The 27,600-nt window shown below is 42.0% G+C and overlaps 2 protein-coding genes across 6 annotated transcripts in view; one reads left to right on the top strand and one right to left on the bottom strand.

The window, feature by feature from the left end:
- Window positions 1–11,067, bottom strand: part of LOC147655751 (uncharacterized) — a 38,226-nt gene extending 27,159 nt beyond the window's left edge. The window contains exons 1-2 of the mRNA XM_086901559.1: window positions 11,022–11,067; window positions 2,264–2,750 (exon numbers count right to left, since the gene is read on the bottom strand). Of these exons, the coding sequence (XP_086757685.1) occupies window positions 2,264–2,750; window positions 11,022–11,067 (533 nt within the window). The remainder of the gene's footprint in view (window positions 1–2,263; window positions 2,751–11,021) is intronic.
- Window positions 1,874–27,600, top strand: part of KCNG2 (potassium voltage-gated channel modifier subfamily G member 2) — a 53,359-nt gene continuing 27,632 nt past the window's right edge. The window contains exon 1 of one of the 5 annotated variants that reach the window (XM_023919621.2): window positions 1,874–1,997. The gene's annotated coding sequence lies outside the window, so the exon portion shown is untranslated. Of the gene's footprint in view, window positions 2,342–2,605; window positions 2,715–2,751; window positions 3,031–27,600 lie in introns of those variants that run through there. The other 4 variants (XM_086843085.1, XM_086843091.1, XM_086843111.1 and 1 more) reach the window with 4 other exon arrangements.

A 27,600-nucleotide genomic window follows, 5' to 3' on the forward strand; every position in this document is an offset into this window, starting at 1 on the left:
TCAGTTGTATTTACCCCAAGCAAGCCCAGGAGGAAGAGCAAGAAGGAATGGTTGCTATACCACTCTTCCATAGGCATGGACATGAAACAAAGCTTCCAATTTAGCTTTTGTGGCCCACTTCTAGAAGCAAGGGTCTTCAGGAGGATTGGAACAGTGCCTGTAGCCTCCCTGGTGGAGCTGTGGGTGCTGTGTGAGTCGGGAATGGCACGCATGATGACCTGGCCTTCAAGGAGCAGGAGCACAAAGCAGCACAAAGGCAACAGCACTGAGAGAAAAAGGATGGAGCCACAGACCCAGTTTTCAACATCAGTTCTGCCAAAACTGCACTGTTCTGGTCCTGTCCAAACCAATTAACTGCTCCATGCAACCTTTCCCCCATCTGTTTAGAAAACTGAAATTGCATTCTTTTTAATGGTAAAGTGGCATGGACCCCATAAATAACATTCTGCTATTGATCTTCAATATTACTCTTCACTATCATCAGTGAAGTAAAGAAACTGCAACTTAGTGGAGCTGGGGAGTGGGGGAGATGGAATACTCTTTAATATTTTGGAATTATTAAAAGTGGAATTACACCTGTCCAGTCATGCTCACTCTGCACTTCTGGGGGTGTCCAGCTAATCTCCAGTGCAAGCTGAAAGGTGACCTCTGAAGACAGTAGTACCACGTCAGTTTGTGAATAGAAGTGAGATCCTGATCTCCATAGCCTTGTCAAATTACTTATTAGGAATTAGAGGAGGGGGGGGTGAAGAAAGAAATAAATACCTCTGTGTATTTTAACACAGATTATTTTGAGGAAATACAAGCCATACGCAGGTGGGATAAATCCATGCTAAATAAATAAACAGAACTGGCACAGAAAAGTAACTGCATGAAAATCTCATGCCAGGGGAATTATATTTCAGGCTATCTGTGCTGTCAAGCAGCAAAAAATGAAAATAAAAAGGCCTTGCCGTATGAGAAAGACAAGTGGTTTAAAATAGTTCTTTAACACTGATACAAACAAGGTCAGATATTGTGATGCCTGTCTCGCTTCCAGACTTCAGTGGGAAAGCAGAGGGGAGTGATTCATGGAGAGCATGCAAGAAGCAGTGCCAAAATGGAGCTGAGAAGGACATGAGCAAGGTCCTGTTTGTTTGTCTTTTCATAATGCAAGACAAACAGAATATGAAATGAAATTAGAAGGCAACGTACTTAAATTGGCAATTACTTCTCCACTGCTATCTTGAAAACCAAATACTTTGAGAGCAATGAATTGTTCCCTTGAAACTTGATAGATTTTGTAGTGGATGTAAGCAATAATTAGTAAAAACCATATACATGTACAAAGAGAATCTCCCTAATAGCTACAGATACTACAGGCAGAACTATGTCCTGTTTTCTCTGAGACAGAGCTGGCTCCTTGCAGGGACAGGGGGCTGCCTGGGACTGACAGTTTTTATCAAGTTTGACCTAACAAATTCTTGCACTTGATTCACTAACTGAGAAAAGAAACTAATTAATACACACATAATCTGTGCTTCAGTATTAAGAGGCAGAAATCATGACAGATGCCAGAACTAGACAGAAATTTCCCCAAGAGGACAGGAAGGAAATATTTTTTAAAATATACTAAAAATTAAAATTAATGAATGCCAGAATCCAAATAAAATAAGATAAAATAAAATAAGACTGAAAAACATCTGGAGCTACAGGGGCATTTTGAAAAAAAGCAGGTGATAAAAGAGACACCTCAGGAAATGCATTTCGATCCTTACAAATAGGCTGTAACTTGGAACCCCAAGGATGTAACTTGGGGTTAACCGCTGGGGATTGAGGGGGGGAGAGGGAGGAGTCGGGGTAGAGCATCCTCATTACTAAAACCGTGGAAGTTCCGCGTGTGGTGTGTTTTTGTTTGCCCGGCGTGCTGCGGCGGTGTACGTGCGGTGTGAGCTCGGGCAGAGCCTGACCGCTCACACCGCCATCCAAAGGCGAGCGGAGCGGAGGCATCGGGCACGGTAATGATGTCTCTGCCCGGCCGGCTGTGAACGCCGCCCCGCACCTGGCCCCCCGAGGGGTGCTGGCAGCCCCGGCACACACGGCAGGCTCCGAGCTAAGCCGCGCTCTGCCGCGGTCCCGTCCCTGCGCTCCGCGGGCTGCCGGCACCGCTGCGCCTCCCCGACGGGCTCCGGCTGCGCCGGGCTGGGGCAGAAACTCGGGGAAAGGGCTCTCCCCGCCTTGGGAAGCGCCCGGCACGCCCCACGGGCTCTCTGACAGCGCTCACCTGCCGGCTGCACGGAGCCACCCGCGGGCTGGGAGCGGAGCTGGAAACTGAGCCGGGAGCGCAGCGCAGCCAGCCCAGGTCCGGCGCCCGGGGGAGCGCGTTCGCCGCCTCAGAGCGGCTCGGGCCGAGCGCTCGGGCAGCGGCACCCGCGCCGCCCCGGCGAGGGGAGGGGGCCGCTGGTTAAAGACACGAACGAAAGATGAAGGCCGCTGCCCGGCCAGGACGGTGCCCGGCTGAGGCTCGCAGGGCGGCGGGGGCAGCGCCGGCCCGGGGCTGGCGGGGGCGGGGGCCGTGCCCCGGCGGCAGGCGGCGCTCCGGGGCCGGCGCTGGGGCTGCGGCGGCGGCGAGCGGGGCCGCGCCAGCCGGAGCGAGCAGGGAGCCGGGAGAGGCGATGGAGCGGGGAGCGGCCGGCCCCGGCCCCGGCCCCGGCGGGGAGGAGGCAGCGCCTGAGGTGAGAGGGGCTGCGGCGGGCGGGCCGGGGCACCCGCTGGGCGAGGGAATGGAGCTGGGTGGCCGCAAGTTCGCCGCTGGCCGGCGGCACGGTGCGCCAAGTTACCGGGTCCCGTCCGTGCCCGGGCCGTGCGCGGAGCGAGGGGCGCTGCCGGAGCCGGGGAGAAGCGCGGCCGCCCCGCCCCGTCCCTGCCGCCTGCCCCGGGCTGGAGCCCTGCCCTGCCCTGCGCTGCCCTGCCCTGCCCTGCCCTGCGCTGCCCTGCCCTGCCCTGCCCTGCGGAGCGGAGCGAGCGCGGCCGGCCCTGCCCGGTGAGAAGGTAACGGGGCTGAGCCGGGAGCCCAGCCGGGGCGCAGCCGCTGCCCTGCCCGGACTGCCCCGGAGAGCTGCTCTGTTCACTTGCCTGCTTGGGGATTTGGGGTGGCGGTTCGCTTTCCTTACTGAAACGGGGCTTGCGGAGCTGTCACTGGGATGACAGTGGTGTGCCCCTGCGTGGAGCTGCACAGGGGCCCCAGGTCCTGTAGTTTTTGCTTAGGCAGAGCTCCCGCTGCTTTCCCGGGTCTTTCTCAAGGTTTACACAGAATTAAGTCTTTGGTCAGGCTGCAGCATCTCCTAAATAATATGTTTATCTAAAGTGATTAGGAGTTTCCGTTTGGATCCTAGGCAAAATTTGCTCTGAATAGGCATGGCAGTCATACTTAATGTTTGCTAAATGCATTGCTATCAATTGGAGTGCATATTATTAGTATGATCAGACCGTAAATTCTGAAGGAATATGAAGGGGCTGTCTTGATTCTGATCTACACGGTATGGTTTGAATAAATATTCCAGTTTTGGCACTGACCCTGAAAACAGTGGTTAAGGTTTGTCCCAAAGAAGAAGGTACCTGACCATAAAACCCTTGACGAGTCTGATCACTTCTAGTGGAGTCTTTTTAAAAAGGCAGTCTCTCCTTTCTTTGAAGCACTTGTGCAGCAGATACTTTTGCAAGAACTTCTTACTGCATCTTTCTCCCCAGGGTAAAATTGGATAGGTCCATAAAAAGTGGCAAACCTCCACCTGAGGGCATTTTTTTAGTTCAGCCTGAAACACAAAAGTTACTTGAGAAGAAAAGCTGTCTATTGAGTCTGCTTAACCATCCCCTGGCTATTTCCTTGGTTCTGAAATGGCTTGAGGGTGACCTTCAGAGAAAGAAGTCAGCTTTGCTCAGAGGATTCCAAACCTTTTATTTGCCCTTCTTAAGGCTTCTCTAAAGCAAACAAGCAGAGCATTTGGAAGGAAACCTATGATTGAATATTCAGCAGTTCATTTCCCTTGGGTAAAAGCTGATAGATGTTTTCACTTGTTTTGGAAAGGTTTTTAGCCGAGCAAGAAAGATCTGGTTTGACACTGCTAAAGTAAAGCATGAGGTAAGGCACAGGAGGGTAGTATTTTTTCGGTACATCACTCCTGATGTGGGGAAACAGGGGTTAGAAACTGGGTGAACTGTTGCAGGGCTTTTTCCATTATACTTTTATTCTGGTGGGTTAATCAGTGTATCAGTTTCTGTGAAAACTCGAGACTCCTGCCTTTTAAAAAACATTAGCGATATCACCGGATATTTTCAGGCAGTGCATATCTGAGACAGTATGGCACTCACCAAGAGATTAACAGCACTTGGCCTTGTGCCTCTGGGCTTGTGCCTAATAATACATCGCAGGAGCGCTGCATTAACTGTCAATAAATGTTTGCCATCATTTCGCACTTAAGTACGGAGTGGCTTTAAAACAGCACAGAAGGAAAAGTTTCAGCTCAGTTTTAAGATGTGACACAGCCCTTTGTAAGACTAGCTCTCATGGTGCCTGGATCTATTGCCAGGGTCTCCATTAATATAGCCCAGCTTTGTTTATGTGGCTTTGGTTTTGAAGACCTAAAACATGTGAGTTTATTTCTTTGATTTCCCCTTCATAACTCCATGTTGATAAAACAGGTGAGAGAAGAGATTCATTAGAATTGCATTTCTTTGCTGAACTTAGGCAGGACTGTGATGGTCTTCAGATGCTTCTTCTTTGTCATTGTGTTTGATTCTGGGAGAAATCCTTTTAAATACCTAACTATGATTTCAGAACACTGTTAGAGATTACCCCCAGGTAATCAGACCGTACCTTGTGCTGAGCCAGCACTGCCTGCAGTAAGACAGGATCAGTAATCAAGACAGTGTTAGATGGATTTTCAGACACCCTGAAAACCCTTGGACTTCTCCAGCAGGAGACCAGTCTAACTGGAGAAGTTAGAGCCAGAAAAGCTTGTGGGGAACTGACAATGCTGTGGCTGTACCTGTGCTAATATTGTGCAGTGGTACTCTTGGTACTGGGTGAGTACCCAGGTGGGGAATCATTCCAGAGTATTGTCGTCTGAATGCTCGGCATAGCTTTTAGCTTGTGAACTTGCATGCACACAGCTATTTGATTGCTTGTTTTGAGCAGCTGGGGGAAAGCCTGAGATGGATTTGATGCCTGGGTCCTCAGATTGTTTGCAAGAAAGAAAAGGAGGCAACATTCTAAGACTGAATGAATGATAAAATAAATGTTTGATTTAAATGGTATTAAGAGAAGAAACAGGAAGCTGGAGAAGGTGAAAACTCCTAAATTTTAATGTCTCAGTGATTGAGGAGCTTTTCTCTTATTTTAAAAATTACATGAGCAGTCAAGGACCAGAGCATTAAACCTATGATACAGATGGGTTTCAGTAGAGGGTTCAAAAACTTTCAAATGCATGTAGGTGATAAGGATTGAGATTATTTCTTTTCAAACGCTTTGCAGCTCTGCTAAAATAATGAAGAAACCTATCAGCTCTGGTGCAGTACCTCTTTAAATACTCAGAGTGCCTTGGATTGCATGGAGTAACTTACTTGCTCAGTTAAGACATTAGTTTTGAGTTACTCGACTTGCCAGTTTCCCTACTCAGATGAATGTCTTCATCAGATTATAAGAGGTGTAATCATCAGTCAAGGGACTTTAATGGTTTGTTTGCATCAAGCATTTTTAAGAACCAATTAATTAAACATGACAGCTTTAAGTTACTTGGTACTGCTTCCCTGGTGTATGCTGCCTCTGCACCACACGCCGGTTCCATTTCAAGAGGCAGTTTAGCCCCGCAGAAAATCAGGGTCTGTTGCTTCTGTTCCTCTTGTGAAGTGTTTTGCCTGTGGGAGACTTCTTCCTTGCTCCTCACTTAGTTTTGTTCTTCACTAGACTAAGATACAAATGCAAATCAAGATCCTGTGCACTGTGTTTAAACGATGAGCTGAGTGAAAAAAACAATATTTGTGAAAGCTCTGGTGCTGGTCACAGTGCCTGATGAAAGACCAGCGGCTTTTCCCTGACTTCCCAGCAGAGAGGATGGACACTCCCTATGTTATTTAAGATGAGAGAGGGGCTAGAGTCACTCTGCTTTCTTAATATTGTCCTTCTGCCCTCGCCAACTCAAAAATCATCCTGTGATAGTTTTCTGAATGCTGATGTGCTTTAGGATGAGTGCTTTATATCTTCAAACTTCCAGTGCTTTCATTAGCCTTAGGTGCATGAAGAGCAATTTCTGGAGCATTTTTCTAATTATTAAATATTTAAAATCTCTTTGTTTTTTCACCCAGGAATTAAGATAAAGAAGTATGCAGTCTCCCAGCTTCTTAACATGAACTGGCATGTCTGATAATTGTTCAGGTTCTACCAAAACAAATTTTCCATTCCACAATCATTAAGTGATAAAATCTAAATCTTTAAAGCAAGTCAGGGTCTTGTGGTATTTTTCCAAGTGACAAAAAGCTAAGGGAGGAATTTCAATTACTGTAATTGAATTAAGCCACTCTAGTCTATTCCTATTCCTGAGCAGAAAAGGTCCCAAATGATTTCCTCCTTCTTCTCTTTCAGAGTTCTAAATAAGTACTTTAAAAATAAGGATAATTAAGACTGTGGAGCGTGATGCCAGGTATTGGTCAAAATAAATGTGAATCCACTATATTTGCAGGAGGTTTGCACAAACAATTGCTCTCCATGCTCTGTGCTTGGTTAACCAGTGTCTTTCTGTGCTCTCAGTAGAATTTGTGATGCTTGTTGAAAACAAGAGATCCAACTAAAGTGTGTTAAATTAGAGTTCTGCACAAGTTGCAGGAGGTAAATCAATGTTTGACAAATGGAAAGGGTATGAGCATTTAAAAGAAAAAATGTACTCAAGGTTCCAGGAATATTAAAGCAACCGAGATGAAACAGAAATAAAACATTAAGAATGTGTCCTTTCAGTGTTGTTTCAAGAAGAAGAATTATACATGTTGGTGTTTATGGAGATTATTCTCATCTTCTTATTCAGAGCTTTGTGTTTCTTGAAGATACAAATAATATTTAGACTAAAATGGTACCCACGAGAAGCACTTTGTAAATATTAATGTTGTGGGGGATTTTTGGCAATTGAGTTAGAGCTGTTTGTCTCAGCCATCTATAAATGGTTCTCTGAACAAAATAAATAGACTGATACCAGCTGGGCAGGTAGTAATGGGTAAGATCCATCTTAGTCTGTGTGCAGAGTAGTGCCAGGATGCCCACTGCTCATCCTTCGTGAATGGGAGCAGCTGAGGCCATGCTGGTGATGCCCTTCTCTGCCTGAACTCCATCATCCCTTTGGGGGAGGAAAATAGTGCTGACACCCAGCAGGATCACAGAAGCATTTAGGTTGAAAAAGACCTTTAAGATTATGAAGTCTGATTCTTACCACTACCAAACCCACCACTACATTGGCTTTGTTTGGTACACTTGGGATTTGAGCATGATCCTCTGGGAACTTTGGAGAGGATTTATAAACATGTTTACTTGTTTATGATATATCTTTTGCCATCTTGCAATGTTTGTTGGGGTTTTTTTTAATGTTTCTAGTCACACACGTTCTTGGGATGGGCTGACAATGAGGTTTCCTAGATGTACTGTGTGTTGGCTGTGAACCAGATTCCTCACATCATCATTTTGTGCACATTTGCCCCACTGTCTGAGTTACAAGACATCTGTGATTTTGGAATGTTTAAGGAGAAACTGGACAGATTAAGGAAAAACGAGGAGAAGTAAACCAGATTTAGGATAAATCATCCTCCAGGGATTTGGCACAGCTGTGAGGATAATTTTTTTGTGCCTAGCCCTGTACCCCTGAAAACTAAACCTAACTTCTTCAAGTCTAGCACTTTTCTGAGACCTTGGGATTTTATCTGTCCATGGTGTTGAACAGAACTGAATCCTGAAATGGAAGCTTGTTTCCATTTACTTTTTAATTTCTAGAATTGGACCTACACTACTGCTTTTAAATGTTTGTCACATGAAACCAGCTTTGAATCAAGGAAAATACTATTTGGATTTGAAATACCCATTTGTTTGAAAATGAGTATTTCTTAGTGCAGATCTACTTACTACAGTGACTTCAAGTGTCAACATTTGCATCCTTTCAGAGTCTTTCCCTTTTGCCTTCTCTTCCCCCTCTGTCCCTCCCTTGCTATGGCAGTGCAGGGATTGTGAGCCCTGGTTTCTGTGCTGTGTCCCAATCCTGGTTCAGGTGGCTTTGGCATTACTGGGGTATTGCTGGCCTGAGCTGGAAGGAGTTCATTCACAGCTAAACTCTGTGTCTGTTTATAGCCGAAGCAACACTGAACTGCATGAGCAATAACATAAGAACACCACATTCAGAGTCAACAACAATGGGAATGTGCTGGTTTAACCACACAAGTGATGTAGATTAATGAAGGGACCAATATGTGATTCCCGTTAATGGGTCTTGGCACGAGTGGTGTAAGGCAGTGGCTTCACTCTCTGAAGGTGGTTGTCATAATGATGGACAGATTTTTGCAGTGTACAGAAAAACAAATCTCTAGAGTTTTGTTTGGTTTTGGACTTCAGGGTGGTTTTTTTTAGCATGAGGGGTTGGTATGTTTCTAAGAATAAGAACATCCTGCTTTGGAAATGAGGTGGGAACAATTGCTAGAGAAAGTGCATTGTCAACACTGTGAATCATTGAGTGTTCTAAATAATAGGATGAAGGATAGACAGAGCTTGATGGAAGATGAGGGGTTTTTGAAATTCTCAGAGTGAAGTGTGAGAATCCTAGGTACTCTGTGCTGAATAGATTTTAACAGACATGAGGAAAAATAGTTGTTTTCCTTCAGATTATCGGTGCAATTTTTTTCAGCTGGTAAAGCCAGGAGGCCAGAGCCTCTATGGAGACTGCAATCACAATATAAATTAATTCTACAAAACTCTGAGTGAAACTCAAGCCTCTTTAGAGCTTTTCAAACATTATCCCAAGGCTAAAATCTGTATGGGTTAGAATTCTACTTTATTCTGACCTGTCGGGATGAAATTTTTACTTGGTTCTCAAAAATTAATTCTCTTCCCTCAAAAACTGCCTTTGATAATGTTCCAAAGTTAAGGAAGAAATACTTGAAAAAGCAGATATTTCCCAGGACATGGAGCACATCTCATAAATTTTAATTTCTAATTCTGACATCAGAAATGATTGCTTTTGGAGATCACTATAATGTGCTTCTAGTTAATGAAGATTGTGGTACACCATCCAGACTGATTCTTGCAGTGAGATTGCAGTTACACTTTGATGGCAGAGGCCTGCTATGTGTCTCCATGGGCAGTCTAGCACCACTTTGTTACCATTACTGGACCTTTTTCCATCTTTTCAGACTGCAAGACCTTGTTGTTGAGCTGAGCTGTTAAATTTGATTACAATAATGCACGCTGATGTGCACTAATGCATGTTGATTGCAGTAATGCATGTTGACATATTTCTGAACTTACCTCCGTGCTCAGAATAATGACCAGCCTTACCTGCCAGGCTTAAGCAGTCAGTGAATCCACAAGAGGCTTATCTGTGGTTTCTATTGATGTGCATGAGTATGCTAACTTTGAATGGTTTCATTTATATGATGGCTTTCACTGTACAGGAACACACAGTAAAATTGTGACCCTGTGATGTTTAATCAGACACAGTTTCTGTGGCAGAACTCAAATTATTACATTCAGTCTAAGTTCCCAGCTAAGTTTTAGGGCTTTTTCCGGATTGCATTCAGTTGAACTTGTGTTCATTGTTTAAGGGAAAGTCATATCAGTTCCTTAAGAAAGTCTTCTCTCTTCAGCCTACAAGAAAGCACTAATAACTCTAGTCACACCAGCTCTAGTTCAGATAAAATTGTTTTGTTTTAATTTCTGTACCTAGAATAATTTTATTGCTGTGTTTTTGTCTATTGTGTTTTTCCAGGTCTTTTAGTCAGACTTTGAGGAGTAGTTTTGAATGTCATTATGTACTGTAAAGTCATCAAAGGTGTTTCAGGAAGGACTTTTCTGAGTATGACTTTAAAGCCTGCAAAAACTTTTGCAAATATATATGGATTAAGGAAGAGGATCAAGGTTACATATGAAAGAGAGAGAAAAAAGAGAGAAATTTTGAAAAGTCTTTTCATGACAAGTTTAAGTAGTTTAGAAGGCTTCATTTCATAACTATTGATTTAGAAACAAAAGGTTGAGTCCTGTGAGACTGGAAAATGCACAGCATACACAACCATTTCTTTATCCACCAGAAGCAGAAGCAGCATACTCTCCAGGCTTTAGAGAGTCCCAGCACTTTGTGATTGTAATTGTGAATATCCTCTTTCGTGTGTATATTCTTCAATGTAAATGTCGCTAAAATATTTCTCAGTTTAATATTGCATTTAGTGTTTCCCTAAAAGCCTGATTCTGAGCTCAGCCTCTCCTGGTGGTTGTATGAGGCTTCACACCATGAAGGCTTCCTCTGGCAGCAGAGGGACTGGAATTTGTTCCGCAGACTGCTGTTCAGGGCTCTTAATTAGGAGCAATTGGCTGCATGGCAGGGAAATGTTCCTTTCGGCATGCTGAGATAAATCAAAAGAACCCATCCAGACCAACCTTTATGTAAGTGAGAGCCTGCCTCAGTCCTAGGTGTTTGTGCTTGTACAATGGTCTAGAGTTAAAACCCTCAGAGTTATGGATGAATAATACCAGATCACTCTTGGACTAAGCAAGAGTAAAACTTATGATTTTATTTCTTTTCTAGCTTTAAAATAAAAAATTGTGAAAAGAGCTTACATTCAATGTCTAATCCTGACAGACTTCACCCTTAGGATCATAGAATCATGGAATATCTTGAGTTGGAAGGAATCCACAAGGATTAGTGAGTCCATGGAAACAATTTGTTCTATGGCTTCTCAATTTCCACTGCAATCTGCTGGTGTTCTTGCCTAATTACTTTTCAATTAAAATATGTGATTCTCACTTGGCTTTCTTCCTCCACTCTGAGTTCCAAGACGATGGTTCCCCATTTGGGTCAAGTGAGAGCAGCCTCAGGACTGCCCAGCTTGGTCTGTTTGTAGACACATATGATCAGGGTTGCACTTTCCATCTGGAAGTCACTTTGGCAAGCTCTGCTTTTCTCCTGCAAGAAGGGAATCAGCTTAAATACCTTCAAAACATGCACTGACTTGGACTTGGCACAGCAATACTGTGTTTTCTGTAGGTGAAAATTTTAACTGAGCAATTGCAATCAAAGATTGGCTGCTTCTCTGCACTATCCCAGTGGCAATGGATAATAGAATAGTATGAGCTGGAAGGGACCCTTCATGAGTTTCACATTCACACAAACAAACTCCTGGGTACGTTGGTGTCCTGAAGCTCACAAAAACCAAAGGGTTTCAAGAGTGGGTCCTTATAGAACATTGAAAAGCCTTTTATTTATTAAATCTCATACATTCTCTTTTATTTATCAAACCTCATTCATTCTAATGACTAGTTCACGGTTCTTGTGCTTTGTCATGTTAATAAGTGTGGTGAATCATTTTTAATAACCATTGCTTTTCTCTGTAAGCTCTGATAGCATCTGTGGGAGACTGTGACAAATAATACCTGTTCAAATGCTGCACATGTGGATATGCATGCTTTTTTGTTTCATATCAAACATGGCTCCATGTTCAACAATCTACTACAATTCTAAATACTGGGGGTTTTTTTTTCTTTTTTCTTTTTTTTTTTTTTTAAGATTATATAGAATTTAATTATTCCTCAAATGAAGGGATTCACCTTTAGCTTAAGTGAGAGAAGACTGGAGTATGATCCAAAACTCATACTTTGATACTTTTTAATAAACAAGATTAATTGAGCTTATATATTTATTGAGTGTTACAATTATATATAGAGTGTTACATAGTATAATATATATTATATAATAAAACAACACCATATATGTTATATAATAAAATATAATGAGTGTTATATTAATTGAGCTTATATATTGAGTGTTATAAGGTGGGGGCACATTGCTCCATGCATGCATCAGCGTGAGGAACCAAAGTCAGATGAGGATTTGTCATGCTTAGTGGCAGCACCCGACTCTTTTCTGAAGCCTCAAGTCAGCATTTCTCTGGACTCTTCTTGCTTCCTGCTTGGTCAAGAAGATTTTTCAAGCACATTCAGACTATCAAAGTTTAGTGATATGATTCCTTTTTGCTTCCTTGGCTTCCTTTATACCACTCTTGGCATTCTCAAAAGTGGACCATTATTAAGTAGAAAATGTAATTGTACCACCAAAAGATCCTACTTTACAATTTTTTGAATTATTCTATGCATCACTGGAGATTTCCAGAGAAAATCTTGAAGCAAGAGACACAGCTAACGTTAAATTCAATAGCATAAGAAAGGTATAAAAGAAATCAGACCCTTTGTTTTCAGAATGTAAATGAAAATGCAGCATTGGGGTTTAGGGGTTAACTGCTCCCAAGAGCAGGATGCATCATGAAGGCGCAGTATGAGGTTCTTTCTTCACACAATGAAGTGTTCTATTAACTACTGATTTTGTCATCTTATTTCCACCTATGAAAGCTAGTAGGCACAGTCCAACCTTGAGCCATCCTTTGCTGGAATTTCAGCTGAATGTATTCAGGTAGTCATAATATAATGATCCACTTTCACTTAAAATAAGTTAGTGTAAAATTACCACAGACTGGTGTTTTGATTTAAAATAGTGCCAGGTCAAAGTAGAACAAGAGCGTTCAGGCTGTTTATCTGAACAGTTTGCATTATTTTCTGTCCTCTGTTGTAACTAGCAAGAGTTTTTCTCCTTTCATTTTGTGCATTCACCTACCCATTCACAGAGATAAGAGGTGTCACCTAAAGTGATTTCAGAGTCACCAGCTGCATATTCATGGGACTGTCTCTGAATAAAGGTGTGGATCCTTGCCAGCGAGGATCGACAACTCCAGGTTTCTGAATGAACCCCTCAGCCCCGTGTAGGGGCTGGATGAAGGGCAAAGGCAGGAGGGAGCACGACATTGTGCCCTACGCTGGTGGTGTCACAGAGCTTGTGTCTTGTACAGTGATAGTGAGGGTGGAAGATAATGAATGAGTGTGATAAGGAAAAGAGTGTCCCTCTGCCTTTTCCATAATTTCATCTGAGCCAGCTGGTAAATGGTGGAGTGCCAGGAAACAACATGTGGGTTTCCAGGGATCCAGTGATGGATTTTAACACATTTTTGTGTTGCTTATTTGCCGGTGTTACATTTTTGCTATACCAGTGGGTTCTCAACAGCACAGGAAGAAGTATATTAGCACAGTTATGATTAGGGCTTTGTAGTTATGTAAAGGCAGTCTCATTTATCAGGTTTTACTTCCCACCCACATTCCCTCCTTTGGTTTTTTATTATTTTCTTGAGTCAAGCGGCAGGCATGAACATGAGAGTCAAGGCCTTTGTAGCTTTGCAAAGGCAAAATGTGTGGAAAGTGATGCCAAAGTCCCTTTGGAGAGGAGGACAAGGCAGGCAGCCAGGGGATTAGGAATGCCTGCTATGAGCTGGCATGCAGGATGTGGCTGGAGAGAAGGCTTAGGTGAGACTGCAAGAGGGAGGTGTTGGCTGGAGCTTCATTTCAAAGCTTTTTGAGGGCGGGAAGGGCTGGAAATGGTTGTGTGCCTGCATGGCTGTAAGAGCTCCATTATTGCACTACACAGTCCTGACTCCTGATGGGCACTGGTGTCACAGAACACTTCCTGGAGTCTCTCTTTGTACAGAAGAGAGCCCCAAAGGCACGTAGAAAACTTATTTTCTCTTTAACATGTTACAGGGATAGATTTAGGCTGGGCCTAGCAGAGCCTATCCCCCTGCTCCCTTGATGCAGTGCAAGGGAATCAGAACATCAGGGTGACTTTCCTCCACCTCCTGAACCCTGTGTGCTCCTCACAAGAAACCAGAAACAAGAAGAATGTCACACACGGAGAAAGTCTGTCATTTCCCTCCACCAATCGCTTCGTGTCTGTGACACAGCCTGCCACAGACCCTCAAGGGACCATGGGTCCCCATCTCCTCACCTGGTGCAAGGTGTCTGCAGGAGAAGCACCTGCTCCTCTGAAGGGTGCCTAAGGCACCAAAAACGTATTTCAGTGCCTTGGGGTGGGGCGAGAAGACATCAGCCTGCAGCTCAGTGAAGTGCACACCATTTTGGGGAAGGCTGAGCCAGTGGACTGAAGTGCACAGAGCTGGTTTCCTCCAGAGAGGATGTGAGTGCAGGAGGGATAGGCAGCAGCATATGGCAGTTCAGCTCTGAAAAGGCGCTGTGCAAAACGGCAGCTCCTTATTTAGCAGATCTGCTTCCTCTCTGGGTGCCCTTGACTGGATTTTGTAGAAGACCTAATTCTTTCCTCGATAACTGAATGGGTTTGGTTTGGAAATAGAGACTCTCATGGTGCCTCTAACTGAAGATTTCTCCTGAAGTGGAAAGACACTATCAACTTCAAGGCAAATAACATATGTTTGAGAAGAATTTTAGGAGGCAGCATATCAAGATCTTAGGCCAAACCCTGAGAAAACATTTGGAAAGCATTTCAGAAGTAAGTAAATGCAAAAGATAGAATCATGGAGGGGAAAAGAAATGTCCATTTACTTTCCTCTGCTCTTTAGCTGGACAAAATGCAAAAGAGGAAAATCTTTGCTTAATCATGGACACATCTTGGAAACACCTGCAGGCTGATGTTTCAAATAACCTCCTTCCTCCTGCTCTGAGTGTTCTGGAATGGGAAGCACAGGTGGGATGAGACTGGGGCTTAAGAGAAAGAGAAATTGTGTTTCTTCTGGCAAGCTGCACATTTTATTGTCATTTAAAGCACCTTAAGGTTGATCTCGTGTCCTGTGAGTCACCTAGAAGTGGTCAGGGAGCACTGCCAGGAGCTGGCAAGCAACTGATAGTAAGTCACTGACTTAACTAGAGTGATATAGTTGGAATAGACCCAGAAGGTCAGACATGACAAAAATAGCTCAGTGTAATTGACAGATTTTGTTTTCCTGTGCACTTTTATGGCCACACAGTTATTTTTCATGTTTCAAATCAACATAAGAGTACTCATTTTCAAAGCAAAAATTAGAGCAGGAGGCATGCAGAGTATTTCTTTGGATTTCACAGCGTGTTGCTAGTCTAGTATAAAATTTGCTGGCCTCACCCTCCAGAAGGAAAAAAGAAAACAAAGAGATGCTGAAATAATCTACATCCATTTGCCTTAGGCAAAGCAGTCAGGGAATGTAATTTCACTAAGGGTAGTTGCAAAAGTGATGAGAACTGTTCAGGAAATGGAAAGCAGCATATATTTTTCTAGGGAAAGAATGCACTTCTGGCTTTAGGGTTTGTATTGTGCACCCAAATTCTGCTTCTAGGCATTGAATGACAGATGAAGATAGACTGGGCAAGGCTAACTAGAGAGGTGTGCTCAAAAGTTGTAGTTATCTCTTGTCAGGGTGAACCTTATTTCCTCTTGCATTAGTATTGAGTTTCAGCAGACCAAAATTTGAAAGGTTTTAGAACTGCCAAGGATAATGAAATGAGATAAATTTGTGAAGGGAAAAGAAGCTGAGGGATCATAAAAAGTGCTGACAGTTAATTTAGTACACTGAAAGCCTAAGGGGTACACGTGCTACCTAGCAGCAGGAAAGAAGCCTAATCAAAAGAAAGTTTGATACCAGTCCTTGCCCTAGAAGGTAAACAATTGTATGAGAAAGAGAGCATATGGAAGGTTAAATGTAACTATTGCAGAATGTCATTGGAAGTTTCAAGCAGTAAAATATTCGGAATCAAACAGAAAGAAATGAGAGATTTGAGATAGCCTTTATTGGAACATAAGTCAACTCATTGGAAAAGGTTTTTAGAAGAATAGATAGATGTCAGCAAAACAGAATGACTCTGAAATAAATTATGAATGTACCAATTACACAAGTTTGCTTGTTCTATTTGTGGAAGCACATTCTGCATTTTGTAATAGCCTCTGACCAGATTTATTTCCAGTGGATCAAATGTGATTCTTTTCACGAAGGAGCTGAAAATGTATAAAGGGATAGCAATAATTTCCATTGTTGCAACTTAGAATATTTTTCTAAATATGCAATATCCTCTGGATTAAACAGTCAGATCTTGATTTGGCTTCTGGTTTGTTTGTTTACAGTCATTCAGGTATGAAAAATCTGCATTTGTCCGTGTACAGATGCATTTGAAAAGCATTTTTGCATTTGAATAGCTGCACTGTTAATTAGCTAATATAGTTATATGGACATATTTTGTATGCACAAATAAGGAGGTGGTGAAAATGTAACCTTAAATATAATTTATTTTTGCCACTGTTTTGATAATTTAAAGAGCTGTTAGTCACTGCTTATTGAAAGCATCAGGAAGGCTTCATTTGTTACCCTAATAGTTCTAATAGTTACTCACCAGCCCTGTTGGGCTGGCACACGCAGCAGAGAATGGAGAGCAGGTGACACCAGTGCCCAGACCCAGACAGGAAAACTCGGGGTCAATCTCAGCTTCTGAACCAAGCACCAAAGAAAGCTTGCCAGGTAGGAAGCTAATTAAAATGTTGCTTTAAAAATCAATTTAAAGGCCTGTGGGGATGAGATAACAATGGCTTTGAAAGTAGGACCTTCAGTAAATAAATTGCAAGTTATTGTTTTCAAATGCAGATTCAGTAATCCATATTCAGTCAATTTATGACTTTATGGCTTAGATTTGATGGCTAAAATTGAGATGGAGTTTTGCAGTAGATAACAATTGCAGGTCAATCCTTTAGAACATACGACAATGACTGCTGATTTATATAAGCTATTTCACATAATGTAATTATGCAGGTGTCTGCAGAAGGAAAAATGGACCTGGTAACGAGGAGCTGGAACTGATGCACGATGGGTTGATACTGCAAGACATTTATTTGGGGTGAAAGGGTCCTTAATAGGAGGAAAAGTATGTTGCTCTAGCAAAGAATAACTTGGAGAGAGAGAGTAAAGAAACTGCTCAAAAGGAGAAGATAACTGCCAGATTATGGGAAGTAAGAAAAGATCCCACAAGTGACTCCTTCACCTTTTCAGTATTAGTAAAGCAGCAGAAACTAGGCTAATGGATAAAGGTGTTTTATTCATGCTTTAGAAAAAAAATTGAGATCAAGATTTGATTGAGGGGATCACTCATTAAAAAGTGGCATGGATGTAAGAGCAGATGTCCGTAAGGGAGGTGCTCAGCAGCAATGATGGCACTTTCAGGAGAATTTGGAATGAATATGTCTGTAACTTGTATAAAAATCCTCCCCACTGTCTGGGATGGCTTGACTGAGGTTGTGGAGTCTTCATTGCTCCTGTCTTTCTGGGTTGTAAATAAAGATGTTAAGGAGTGTGAAACGAGGTGGAAATGAGGCTACATGTTGTCTATTCTCTCACCTTGTCCCCATCTTGCCCCTGTAATCTGAGACACAGTGCTCAAGAAGGCTCCTTCATAGACCATATTGCTTTCTCTTCTCTCTTTTGGTGGAACCACGCAGAATCCAGCAGGTGTTGCTGAATCTGAGGAACCATTGGTTCCCTGTGTGCAAAATCACCAGTCTGAAAATCTTAGCAGGTTTACATGCAAAAGACACTCTGCATCTTTCTGGTCGGAAAATTAAAATACCTTCTTAATTTAGGTGTGTGTAGCCTGTCTGTACTGCAAGACTTCATCTGCAGTTCGTAGCTGTGTATTCATAAATCTTGGTGACAGTCTGACAAACACACAATACCCAGGCATTCCAGCACAGTGAGTGCTCACATAGTGCCTGTACATACATTATGAAAAGTAGATCGCTTTACTCTCATGGACTGGTGAATTAAGTGGTCCTGATTTTTCTGTCACTGTAACAAATTCCCAGTTTTGTCAAGTCAGTGGGAGTGCAGTCTATGCATAAAACAGAGGCAGGAGACCAAAACCATGAGATTTCATGAAAAGGATGTTTAGATAGTTAGGTTTAATTTATTTTTCATAGCTGGGCCTTGGTTTTGTATAAATATGATGAGTAGTTGAAATTCTAGAGTTTAGAGGAAACGAGTTTTTTTACTGTGGTTCACAGAGGATGCATTTTAGTTTAAAATCCTTCTGCTTTACCAGTCCAGGATCAGGAAGACTATTTGCTATTTTTAGAAAACAGCATTTATCCAGCAGCAGAAGAGGTAACACCAAATGACATTAACCCTTTCACTGGCTTCTCTTTTTCCATTTGGCTCTTGGGTGTGTGTATGTGCTTTGGAAGGGCAAGGACCATCATGTTTTCCATAATGACATTGTGTGACCAAGGTATCTCCCCTACAAAAATAAGGAATAATGTGTTCTGTTTTTTAATTTGTACACAGGTTCATACACACATTATAACTATGCCCAGACCTATTTCCAGCTTTTCCCCATCACAAGTACCTTTGTATGAGCAGACACCTGATCAAGCTACAGACACTGGAAATTCACATGTGCAGGCTGGGTACGTGCAAAACCAGAATCTGCAGTGGCCACATTTAACTCGAGAATTAGGGAGTTATTTTTATTTTATATATATTATTATGCTCTGTAATGCAAATTGCTGAATATGTTCAGCTTGGGTAAAACAGGAAACATTTAGTAATAAATATAGCTGCCTAATATGAATCCTATGGAAACTTCTTCCAGGACAGTGTTTAATTTTAATTACAGACATTTTCAGGTTTACATGCACCAAAGCATGGTAGAAGTCCACTTTTTTTTTTAACAGCACTTCTGCTGTTTCAGTGAGTATCTCACCTGCAGGAAGAGATCAGTTGATCCGCAGCACTGACTTTTGATGTAAGAGTGCCATACTTTAAAAAGCTATGAATATGGAGGATCTCTTGTCTCTGCCAAGAGATTAAAAATAAACCCCCAAAAGCAAAGATTCTCAAAGGACCTGTTTACCTAGGATACTTCTGGTTGCCCAAAGATGGCTTTTTACTAGCACATCATTCTTGGCATCCAGCTGTTGCTGTTGTGCCACATCTGCTATCCTCAGATATCCCAAGGTGTCTCAGAGTGTACTGGGTGCCTCTGTGCAGGCACCAGATTAAAGCTGCTTGTTTCCACTGGAAGCCAGTGGGAGCTGATGACTGCTTTGACCCTTCTTGGTGCTTCCTGACCTTGTGGTTTTGAGGGCTGGTTTTGGAGACCCACATGCATTTAGTGTCACAGGTCTCATGTCTGTCATTTCCCTGCTTGTTGAGGGGAATTATATCTGTGTAGATATGCATATATATGGAGAAAATACAACATTTTCTATGGGTGTGTTTGTATATGTTTAAGCATGGTCTTAGTACCTGTTATGCATTTGCTTAGTAATGGTTTTCTTTGGTGATATAGCAGTCTGGGATCCTGATTCTGAGACAGGGAGAGAGCTTCTCACAAGCTGCTTGGCACTTGCTAACTTACATGAGAACTGCAGAGGTTCAACGTATGCTTGAATTAGGTTCTAAAATAATGAAGTACCTCCTTTATACCATATTGATCTCTATCCTTTCATCCTTCTCCTCTTCCTTCACACTGTAAATTACCTGTTTCTTTTTTATTTAACAGTTGTAAACACAAAACCATCAAGTGATTTTAGTTTATGATCGTATTTTATCTCAAAACAGTACCATTTACATTTCTTAGCTGACCACTAGAGGTTTAGCTAAGTGCTTTCTCTCTCCCACTCTTTTTCTGTAAACCCATCTGTGTTTGCTCCTGTCTCATATTTATTTCACACTTTGTTTCCTTTCCAGATCATGAAGCTATCCTTTACAGCCACAAAAACATGTCTATAATGATGACAGAGACACAGAAATTCATCTTATGAACGGGGTTTACTATATAGCACTGGTAGGATCTTTCCAGTTCTGTCCAGCAATCCTTCCCAGGGGCACCTTCCACTCCAGCTCCTCAAAAGCCTGAGGATTGACCTCTCTAGAACCCAAGTCCATAGCCCATTTAATTCCTGTTGATTCAGTTAAAGCTAGGCTTTGTAGAGTATGATGATACACTTCAGGACAAGGTTTCTGAGATCACATGGGGTCTCAGGTTCCTGGCAGCATATAGAAGTATTCACCAGCCAAATAAAACTTTGCTGTTGAGAAGGGGACTGATTGAACTGGAGAGCAGCTGCTTAATCAGAGTTTAAATGATTCTGTATCAGTAAGCTGCTGAGACTGAATGCATTAAATAAAATAAGGTCATTTAAAGTGTAAAATAAATAATACAAAAACAATTATGCAGTACAAATCAGATTACATGCATTCCTTTTGAGCATCTTCATTAAGTAGCTGTTAGCTACTTATTTGCCGATCTTTATTCAGATTTTTAGATGCTGATATCTGTGCTTACTTTTTACTTGATGAGCAGGCAACTTGGATATGAATTCATATTTTATGGGTTGTCTTTTAATAAAAAGTTTTCAGGAGGAGAATGAAAGTTATTTTGTTGCTTATTTCTTCAATGTGTCTTTTTTGATAACAGTAGAATTTGGTTGTTAGCAAAAAAAACCCAATAATAGAATAATGAAGTTTTGTTTGGAACAAATGCCCTAGGATAAGTAAAATTGAGGTAGATATATCTGGGGTGTTCTACTGTATTGCATGATACAGGTATAGAGAGCTGCTGACCACCTAAGCCTGATAATCACATTCTATTCACTGCTGTCGCTGTGGAGGGAGACAAAAGAGTTTTTGTAGAGACCATGCTCCAGATTCTTCAGTGTAGTAGACAAACCTTATATTTACCAAAGTACAGGCTTGGAATAGAGCTGGAGCCCAGCTTTTTTGTTAGTACCTGTGAAACTACTCCATTCTGTGATTTTTCTCATTTAGCTGAACATTTAGCTGAACAACATCCATCTTTTTTCCCCTGTACTGCTGTGCCCTAGCAAACACAACCTGATGAGTTAGACCAGCTTATTCATCTGCAGAGCACCTTCCAGGAAGCCTCCTTTGGCAGTCAGGGAGCATAGTTGGAAAGAAAAAGAGGTGCAAAATTATTCCTACACTTGCCAGTCTCCAGCTTCTTTGAGACCCCGTCAGATCTTCTGGCAGCACAAGGAAGTGAGAGCAGCTTTCCATTGCTCAAAGTGAAATAGTCATGGCTATCCTCTTAGCTGCACAATGAACTAGCCAGTCAGGTAAAGGTGGAATGAAGAAGCAACTCCCTTAACTCTGCTGGCCCAGTTCACCATCTTGGTCTCCTTCCTGCTTTCCTTTGGCAATGGGATTGCCAGAGCCCATTGCCCTTTGTAGGCCTAGTTCTGAGCAAAGCCACCACAGCACACACAGATCTCTGGCGTAACCCAAATTTGGGTAAATTGATCTGCCTAGTCATACTGCTTTTTCTGATGTAAAGCCTGTGTCTCCATAGCAGCCCATCTCACAAAGTGCTGCAGGGGGAACCTGCAGGGGGAAGTTAAAACCAATGAGGCAACCATGAACGGGGCCTGGAGTCCTAAACACCTCCTGAGCAAGGCCTGTGGGATAATGACCACCTGAGTTTTTAATGTGAGCACCACAGACTGTTCAGCTCATGGAGCCTTCCTCATGGAAGGGCAAGGCCATCTGGCAGTGAACTGAAGTAACTGGAAATCCCTCATCATCTCTCTGACCGTAATAAGATTTAAAGCACAGCAACACAGGGGAAGAAACCAGCAGCTTTGGAGTGTGGCAGAGATACTGGGATCTGGCAGTGATTTATTGTTTGTCTCACTTGCAGAATAATATATGCCTTATGAGTAACAACATGTCCTTTTGCTGCATGAAAATAACTGCTCAGAAACAAAATCGTATCAGTAGTGGCAATGTTGAAAAATGAATTCCTTAGTGGTATTTTATCCCAATGTTTCTGTGTATTTGCTGGTATTGCAAGTGGAATGGTGGTGAGCAATCTGGCAGACACTGAAGGAATTCTGAACAGAGGAGAGCTTTCTCAGGGACAACAGGAATTGTTCATTTGCTAGCCCAACTTCATAAAAAAATTAGTGAATAAATGGCCACCCTGAGCATCCTTTAAAGGTCTGGATTGTTGTCATAGTGTTGATGTTATTGCCTGCTTTCACTGCCCTGAGAGCTCACCTTATTCAGTGGTTCATATAAACCTACTGGGTCAAAAACCTCCAGATTGAGCAGCTGGTCTTAGAATGGAGCTTCTCACACATCTGTCACTATAGCAGTTCTCTGGAAATGTTACATCAGAGTGTGTCTGTATGACATTGATTTACCAGGGTTCTCCAGCAAGATATCAGTGAAATATTTTCATCTATTGCATAGTGTTTTTGAAAGGAGAGCTGATTTAGGAAAGATTCACTATGATTGCTGAAGATACTGCACATAACTGGATCAGTCATATTTTACCTGGTTTTAAAGCCATCATCTTCACAGTGGAATCCATTCATTCCCACTGCACTGCGTAGATAAGTCCATTGAAATTTTATAGAGAACAAGGTCCTAATGCTAACATCCTCAGTCTGTGAGCTGGCTGAAATAATTGCATTAGAGAAAGTGCAAAGTTTTCTAATCATTTTGGCTCTTTATGAAACATTAAAACTGATAACATTATCAGATGATCCTTTAAGTGAGTGAGTGAATGTGTTTAGTGAATTTAAGTGTTTCTCTACTGAGTACAGCAGTGGCAATTCAGTGGACGGGAAAGTGGGTGGCTCGTGATAGAAATTAGAGATGGCTTAGATTATTACAGGTCATTTTCATCCTCTTCAATAGCAGGATAAGAATGTGGAAGTGCATCTGTAAAGCCAAACTGCAAAAGACCTCTCTCTACCTGTTTGAGAGGGAAAAAACATAAACTGTGTCCCGCCTTTCCAGGAACAAAAAGAATCAGTGCTTCTACTCAAGTGCTGTGCCTTTGTCCTGTCAGCTTTTGTCAGGAAAGTTGATGTTGCTACCACATTTGTCTAGGAGGAATCCAGGACTGAAGATGTAATGAAATTGACATTTTGAAACAGAATTTTGTGTTGAATTTATATAAATACGTGTGGGGTTCTTTGTTAGTAATAGTATTAGTTTTCCTATTTATTTGAGCACAAATTTTTATTTTTTTATTTACTTCAAGCTGCTGAAAATTTCCAGTTCACCACTGGAAATTTTGCACTGAAATTGCACTGAAAGCTGCAAAATGTAGATGTTCCTGGGTAAAGACTGCACAGAATAGAAGTGAAGGGCTTTGGGAACTTCCCACTCCAGGGAGTGGTGGTCATTCCTTGTGGAGATGCAAGTTGTGTACAGAGCAAGATCTGGAGCACCTTCTCATTTGAAAACACATCTGGAGGATAGGATTCCTGAATTCTGTCCACAGCAGGGAGGGCAGGTAATTCTTGCTGCACCAAGCAGCAATTATTAGCACTGTGTCAGTGTTCCCAGTGCTCACTGTGGGCATTATGCCACAGAGTCAAGAACCTCCCTCTGTTTAGAAGTCACCTTATCCAAGGGCTTACCTGGAACTACAGCCATATTAATCTCACTCAAAAGATGTGTGTCACTGTGAGTGTGGGTAGGGATATTGGGACACACAAGGCAGAACAAGCTGTGGGGACACCAGATGTGCACAAAGAGAGTGATGAGCTAAAGTGAACAGACTTTAGGCCAGGAGCTATCCTTTAACCAGTGTGTCTCTGAGAGAGAGCCTATTCTATTGCATGTGGACCTTTGTTTGACCCAGTTCCTGTTAACTCCAATCCGTGGATTAAAATTTACAAACTTAATGAGTCTAAATTTAAAAGGTCTTCTATGCAATGATGTTAATAATTAACTACAATCATGTTAAATTCAGAGGCAGAATTGTGTTTAAGTAGAGATGGGAATATTTTTGAGGTCAGTGCACAATTGATTTATGAAACACACATGAGAACAAGAACATCATCTGCAAAACAAACATGAAAACACATAAAATCCAGTGTTCACTAATTCAAGCTAACAAGAGAAGCAAGATGCATCTGTATACAATTTACCTTTCCTGCAAGGGATTTCATGTGGAAATTAAAAAGGCTAGGTCTGCATCTGAAATCTGTGAGCAGTTAATGAGAGCATTTATTCATGGAATCATTTAGGTTGGAGAAGACCCTCAGAATCACCGAGTCCAGCCATTAACCCGGCACCACCAACTTCACCACTAAACCATGTCCCTAGGTGCCATGTCTGCAAGATCTCCAGGGGTGTCGACTCAACCACTTCCCTCAGAAGCCTGTTCCAGTGCTTGATAAGCCTTCCAGTGAAGAAATTTTTCCTAATATCCAGTCTAAACTTCTCCTGGCACAATTTGAGGCTGTTGCCTCTCATCCTTTCACATTCAATCATATGCATCTAACAACCATTCATACAAACCTGTGAATGGCCATGAAAGAGACCCAAGGACAGGTATAGTTATTAGGAAAAATGCCCCAGCAAATCTTTATGAACTTCTGAATGCTAAACTGGGCCAAGAATGGCATCACACAGTCAAACCTTCTTATTCCTAGTCAGAAATCTAGTTGGTATATTCTGTACAAAACCAAGCCTATTAATCATGTGGGTGGGAAGCTGCTAAGTATAGAATTGCAAAAACCAGAAGGATGGATCAGAAAGAAAAGATCAGTGTTAAGAGCAGAGCTTGTGTTAAAAACTGCTTTTTACCTCAGCAGTGATCTGCAAACCAACTGGAACGCTTAACTGATAATTCTATGATTTTCACAGACACCAAAATTTGTTTGGATTTTTGTGCTTCCCAAATTTTGGCAACAGAAATGAGACAATCTGTTTAATTTCCTGGGTGAGAGGGATAAACAATGCTGTTTTAAAACACTACACAGTCTGTCACTTTTGCATTTGAAAGTACCATTCATACTGTATCTTAGGCCAGCTGTGGGTATGTAATCATGACTGGAGCAGATGCTTTAAAAACTGGATTTTGATGGGGTTTTTTTATTCTGAAATACAACAATCTAGGAACAGGGAAAGAAATGTTTCAGACTGGCAACTAACTCATAGTACCTTGTCTGACTAGCTGATTAAATGAGATACTAACAGGATTAATCAGTAAGGCTCTTAAAATAAACTTGTGTGTGATTCATGGAAGAGTAAAAACTTCACCATCTAGTGTCTGCCAGTAAGGGTCAAAGTTGTCGTGTTCACAGGGCTCAATCTCTGTCCAAACAAGTGCAGACAGAACATATTTTAATTTCAGGCTCTTGACACTTAATCCAAGGTTGCAGTTAACAGGAACTGGATCAAACAAATCTCCAGATCCAATCTAATCTTCCCAGAATCTGGGAGGTACAGCTCTGCTCTGAAGTCCCTTCCCTTTAGGACATCATCCACTTGGCGCATATTTGGAGTCTGTTTAGTTGTTCAGGAAATATGAACGAAGGATAAAAGCACATTTTACAAACCTGTTTTTCTGCTAGCAAGCTGAGGGTTAATTCACCTAAACAAATACAGCATGGTTTGAACACAATGCTCTGTTTTATTGTAAGTAGTAATAATTCTGTGGGGAAAAGCTTTTCTGCCTAATCCTTGCAGTCTCTGCTTGTTTTTTATTTATAGTTCTGTTTAAGTGAAAAACATGTTTTAGGACCTTTGTGAAATCTTGAAGCTTGCTGAACAGAATTCTGTAATTCTGGGTAGAATGCGAAAATAAGCAGTGCTTGCTCTGTCTGTATTTTACCTAGCATGTCTGCCTTTTGTCTGCTATGCAACTGAAGTGTGCAAATAGCTTCCTAGAAATAATAGTTTGATGCTATTTAGGGTACAAAGACAAATGGGCACCGAAAGCTTGTGGAAGCCCAAAGTAAGATTTGGTTTAGCTATGAAGATATGGGTGAAAACTCCATACCTTCACATAGGTAGTTGACCCAGATCCCTGATTTCTTCAAGATGTCACAATGTTCATACTTTCACTATAGAACTCTGGGAAGTGCAGTGACACAAGATAACTCATAATCTGTCTAATGGAGACAAACAGCTATGGGCACATGTCAGAATAATTTATGTTGAGTCAAGTTAATTTTTTCATTTAACAAATTGAATTGTTTCAGCTAATTGTGTAGTGCAGCTTAAATGTGATGAGGGATGTTCAGAGAAGAAAATTATTACTTTTTTCCTCCACTGAATTAATGAAAATATTAAGGAAAATGTACACTCATTGTATGTTATTGTGTGTTATTGCATATTGTTACTCCATGTTAATGCAACAATGTCCAGCTTCACATGCTGAATTTTGCAGCCTTCATTACAGCAGGAGTCTCTTGGGCTTCTTGGACTGACTAATGCAGCATCCTCCTCAAGGCCCCCAGAACACTCTCTGGAGGAGACTATCTTGGCTATTGAGCTCCATTCCTATACAAGAACCCTTCTTTCTCTTTTAGATGGGGACATCTCAGCTAGGTGTGTAAGGTGTAGGTGTGTTCCTGTTACACTGATGAGGAAGCAGACAAAATGAAGGGCTGTTGAAAATTCTGGTAGCTTTTCAACTTCTTGAGCTATAGCCCTCCCTAAGCAGGGGCTTAGGAGGTTAGGGATATTAAAGTTTACTGATAATAAATACAGAAATATGTAAAATTTGACTGTGTCCAAGTTGCAGTTCCCCTGAAAAGAGCAAGGTGTGGTTCAATCTCTTCTCCCAAATACCAAGAGATAGGACAGGAGGCAATGGACTCAAGCTGTGCCTGGGGAGGTTTAGATTGGATATTAGGAAGCATTTCTTCCTAATGATAAGGTGGGCAGGCATTGGAACAGGCTGCCCAGGGAAGTGTGTGAGTCACCATTCCTGGAGGTATTTAAAAGACCATAGATGTGGCACTTTGGGACGTGGTTTAGTGGCAGACTTGGCAGTGTCAGGGTAATGGTTGGACTCAGAGATCCCTTAAGGGTCTTTTAGAACATAAATGATTCTACGATTCTGTGATAATGAGTACACAGGGAGGCATAATCCCATTCAGTGTGGACAAACTCAGAAGCTAATTCCCCAGATCCCACAGAGTCTGCCTTCTAGGCTAAGCTGCATCTGTTTTACTGTATCCTCCCAGTCCCCTTTTCAGTTTTGTTTTGTTGGGGGCTGTTTTGTTTTGTTTTTAAATGTGTGTATTTCTCACACCCCATCTGTTTTGCATTTTGTAAGCCTCAGGGGCAGGTGCGCTCCTCTCCATCTTTCCACAGTGACTGGCAAGGACTCATTATGGGGAGTCCAAGTTCTGCTGCTTTACAATAAGCATAAAAGTAACCTGGATCCCCTAAGCCTCTTCGTCCATACTCTTAGCTGTAATATTAACAAATGTATGGTCAATTGTATGTGTAAGATTTAGTATTAAAGTTACTGTGTGTGCTGTGATTTATAAATCACATCACAGTAAGAAGTGGGAACTGCTTTGGTCCCAGGCAGCAATGCCAGGTTTCAGCACATCCCTGACTAGAAATGGCTGAGCACTGCAGAACTGATTCACTGACTCAACTCTCACTGGAATTGAGAGAAAAGTCTTGTGGTCACCCTAATATATGTTTCATGTTTGTGGCTTTAAATTACGACACAATTAC

The sequence above is a fragment of the Cyanistes caeruleus genome, chromosome 1 (genome assembly GCF_971803275.1).
Source record: "Cyanistes caeruleus chromosome 1, bCyaCae1.hap1.1, whole genome shotgun sequence".
NCBI lineage: Eukaryota > Metazoa > Chordata > Aves > Passeriformes > Paridae > Cyanistes > Cyanistes caeruleus.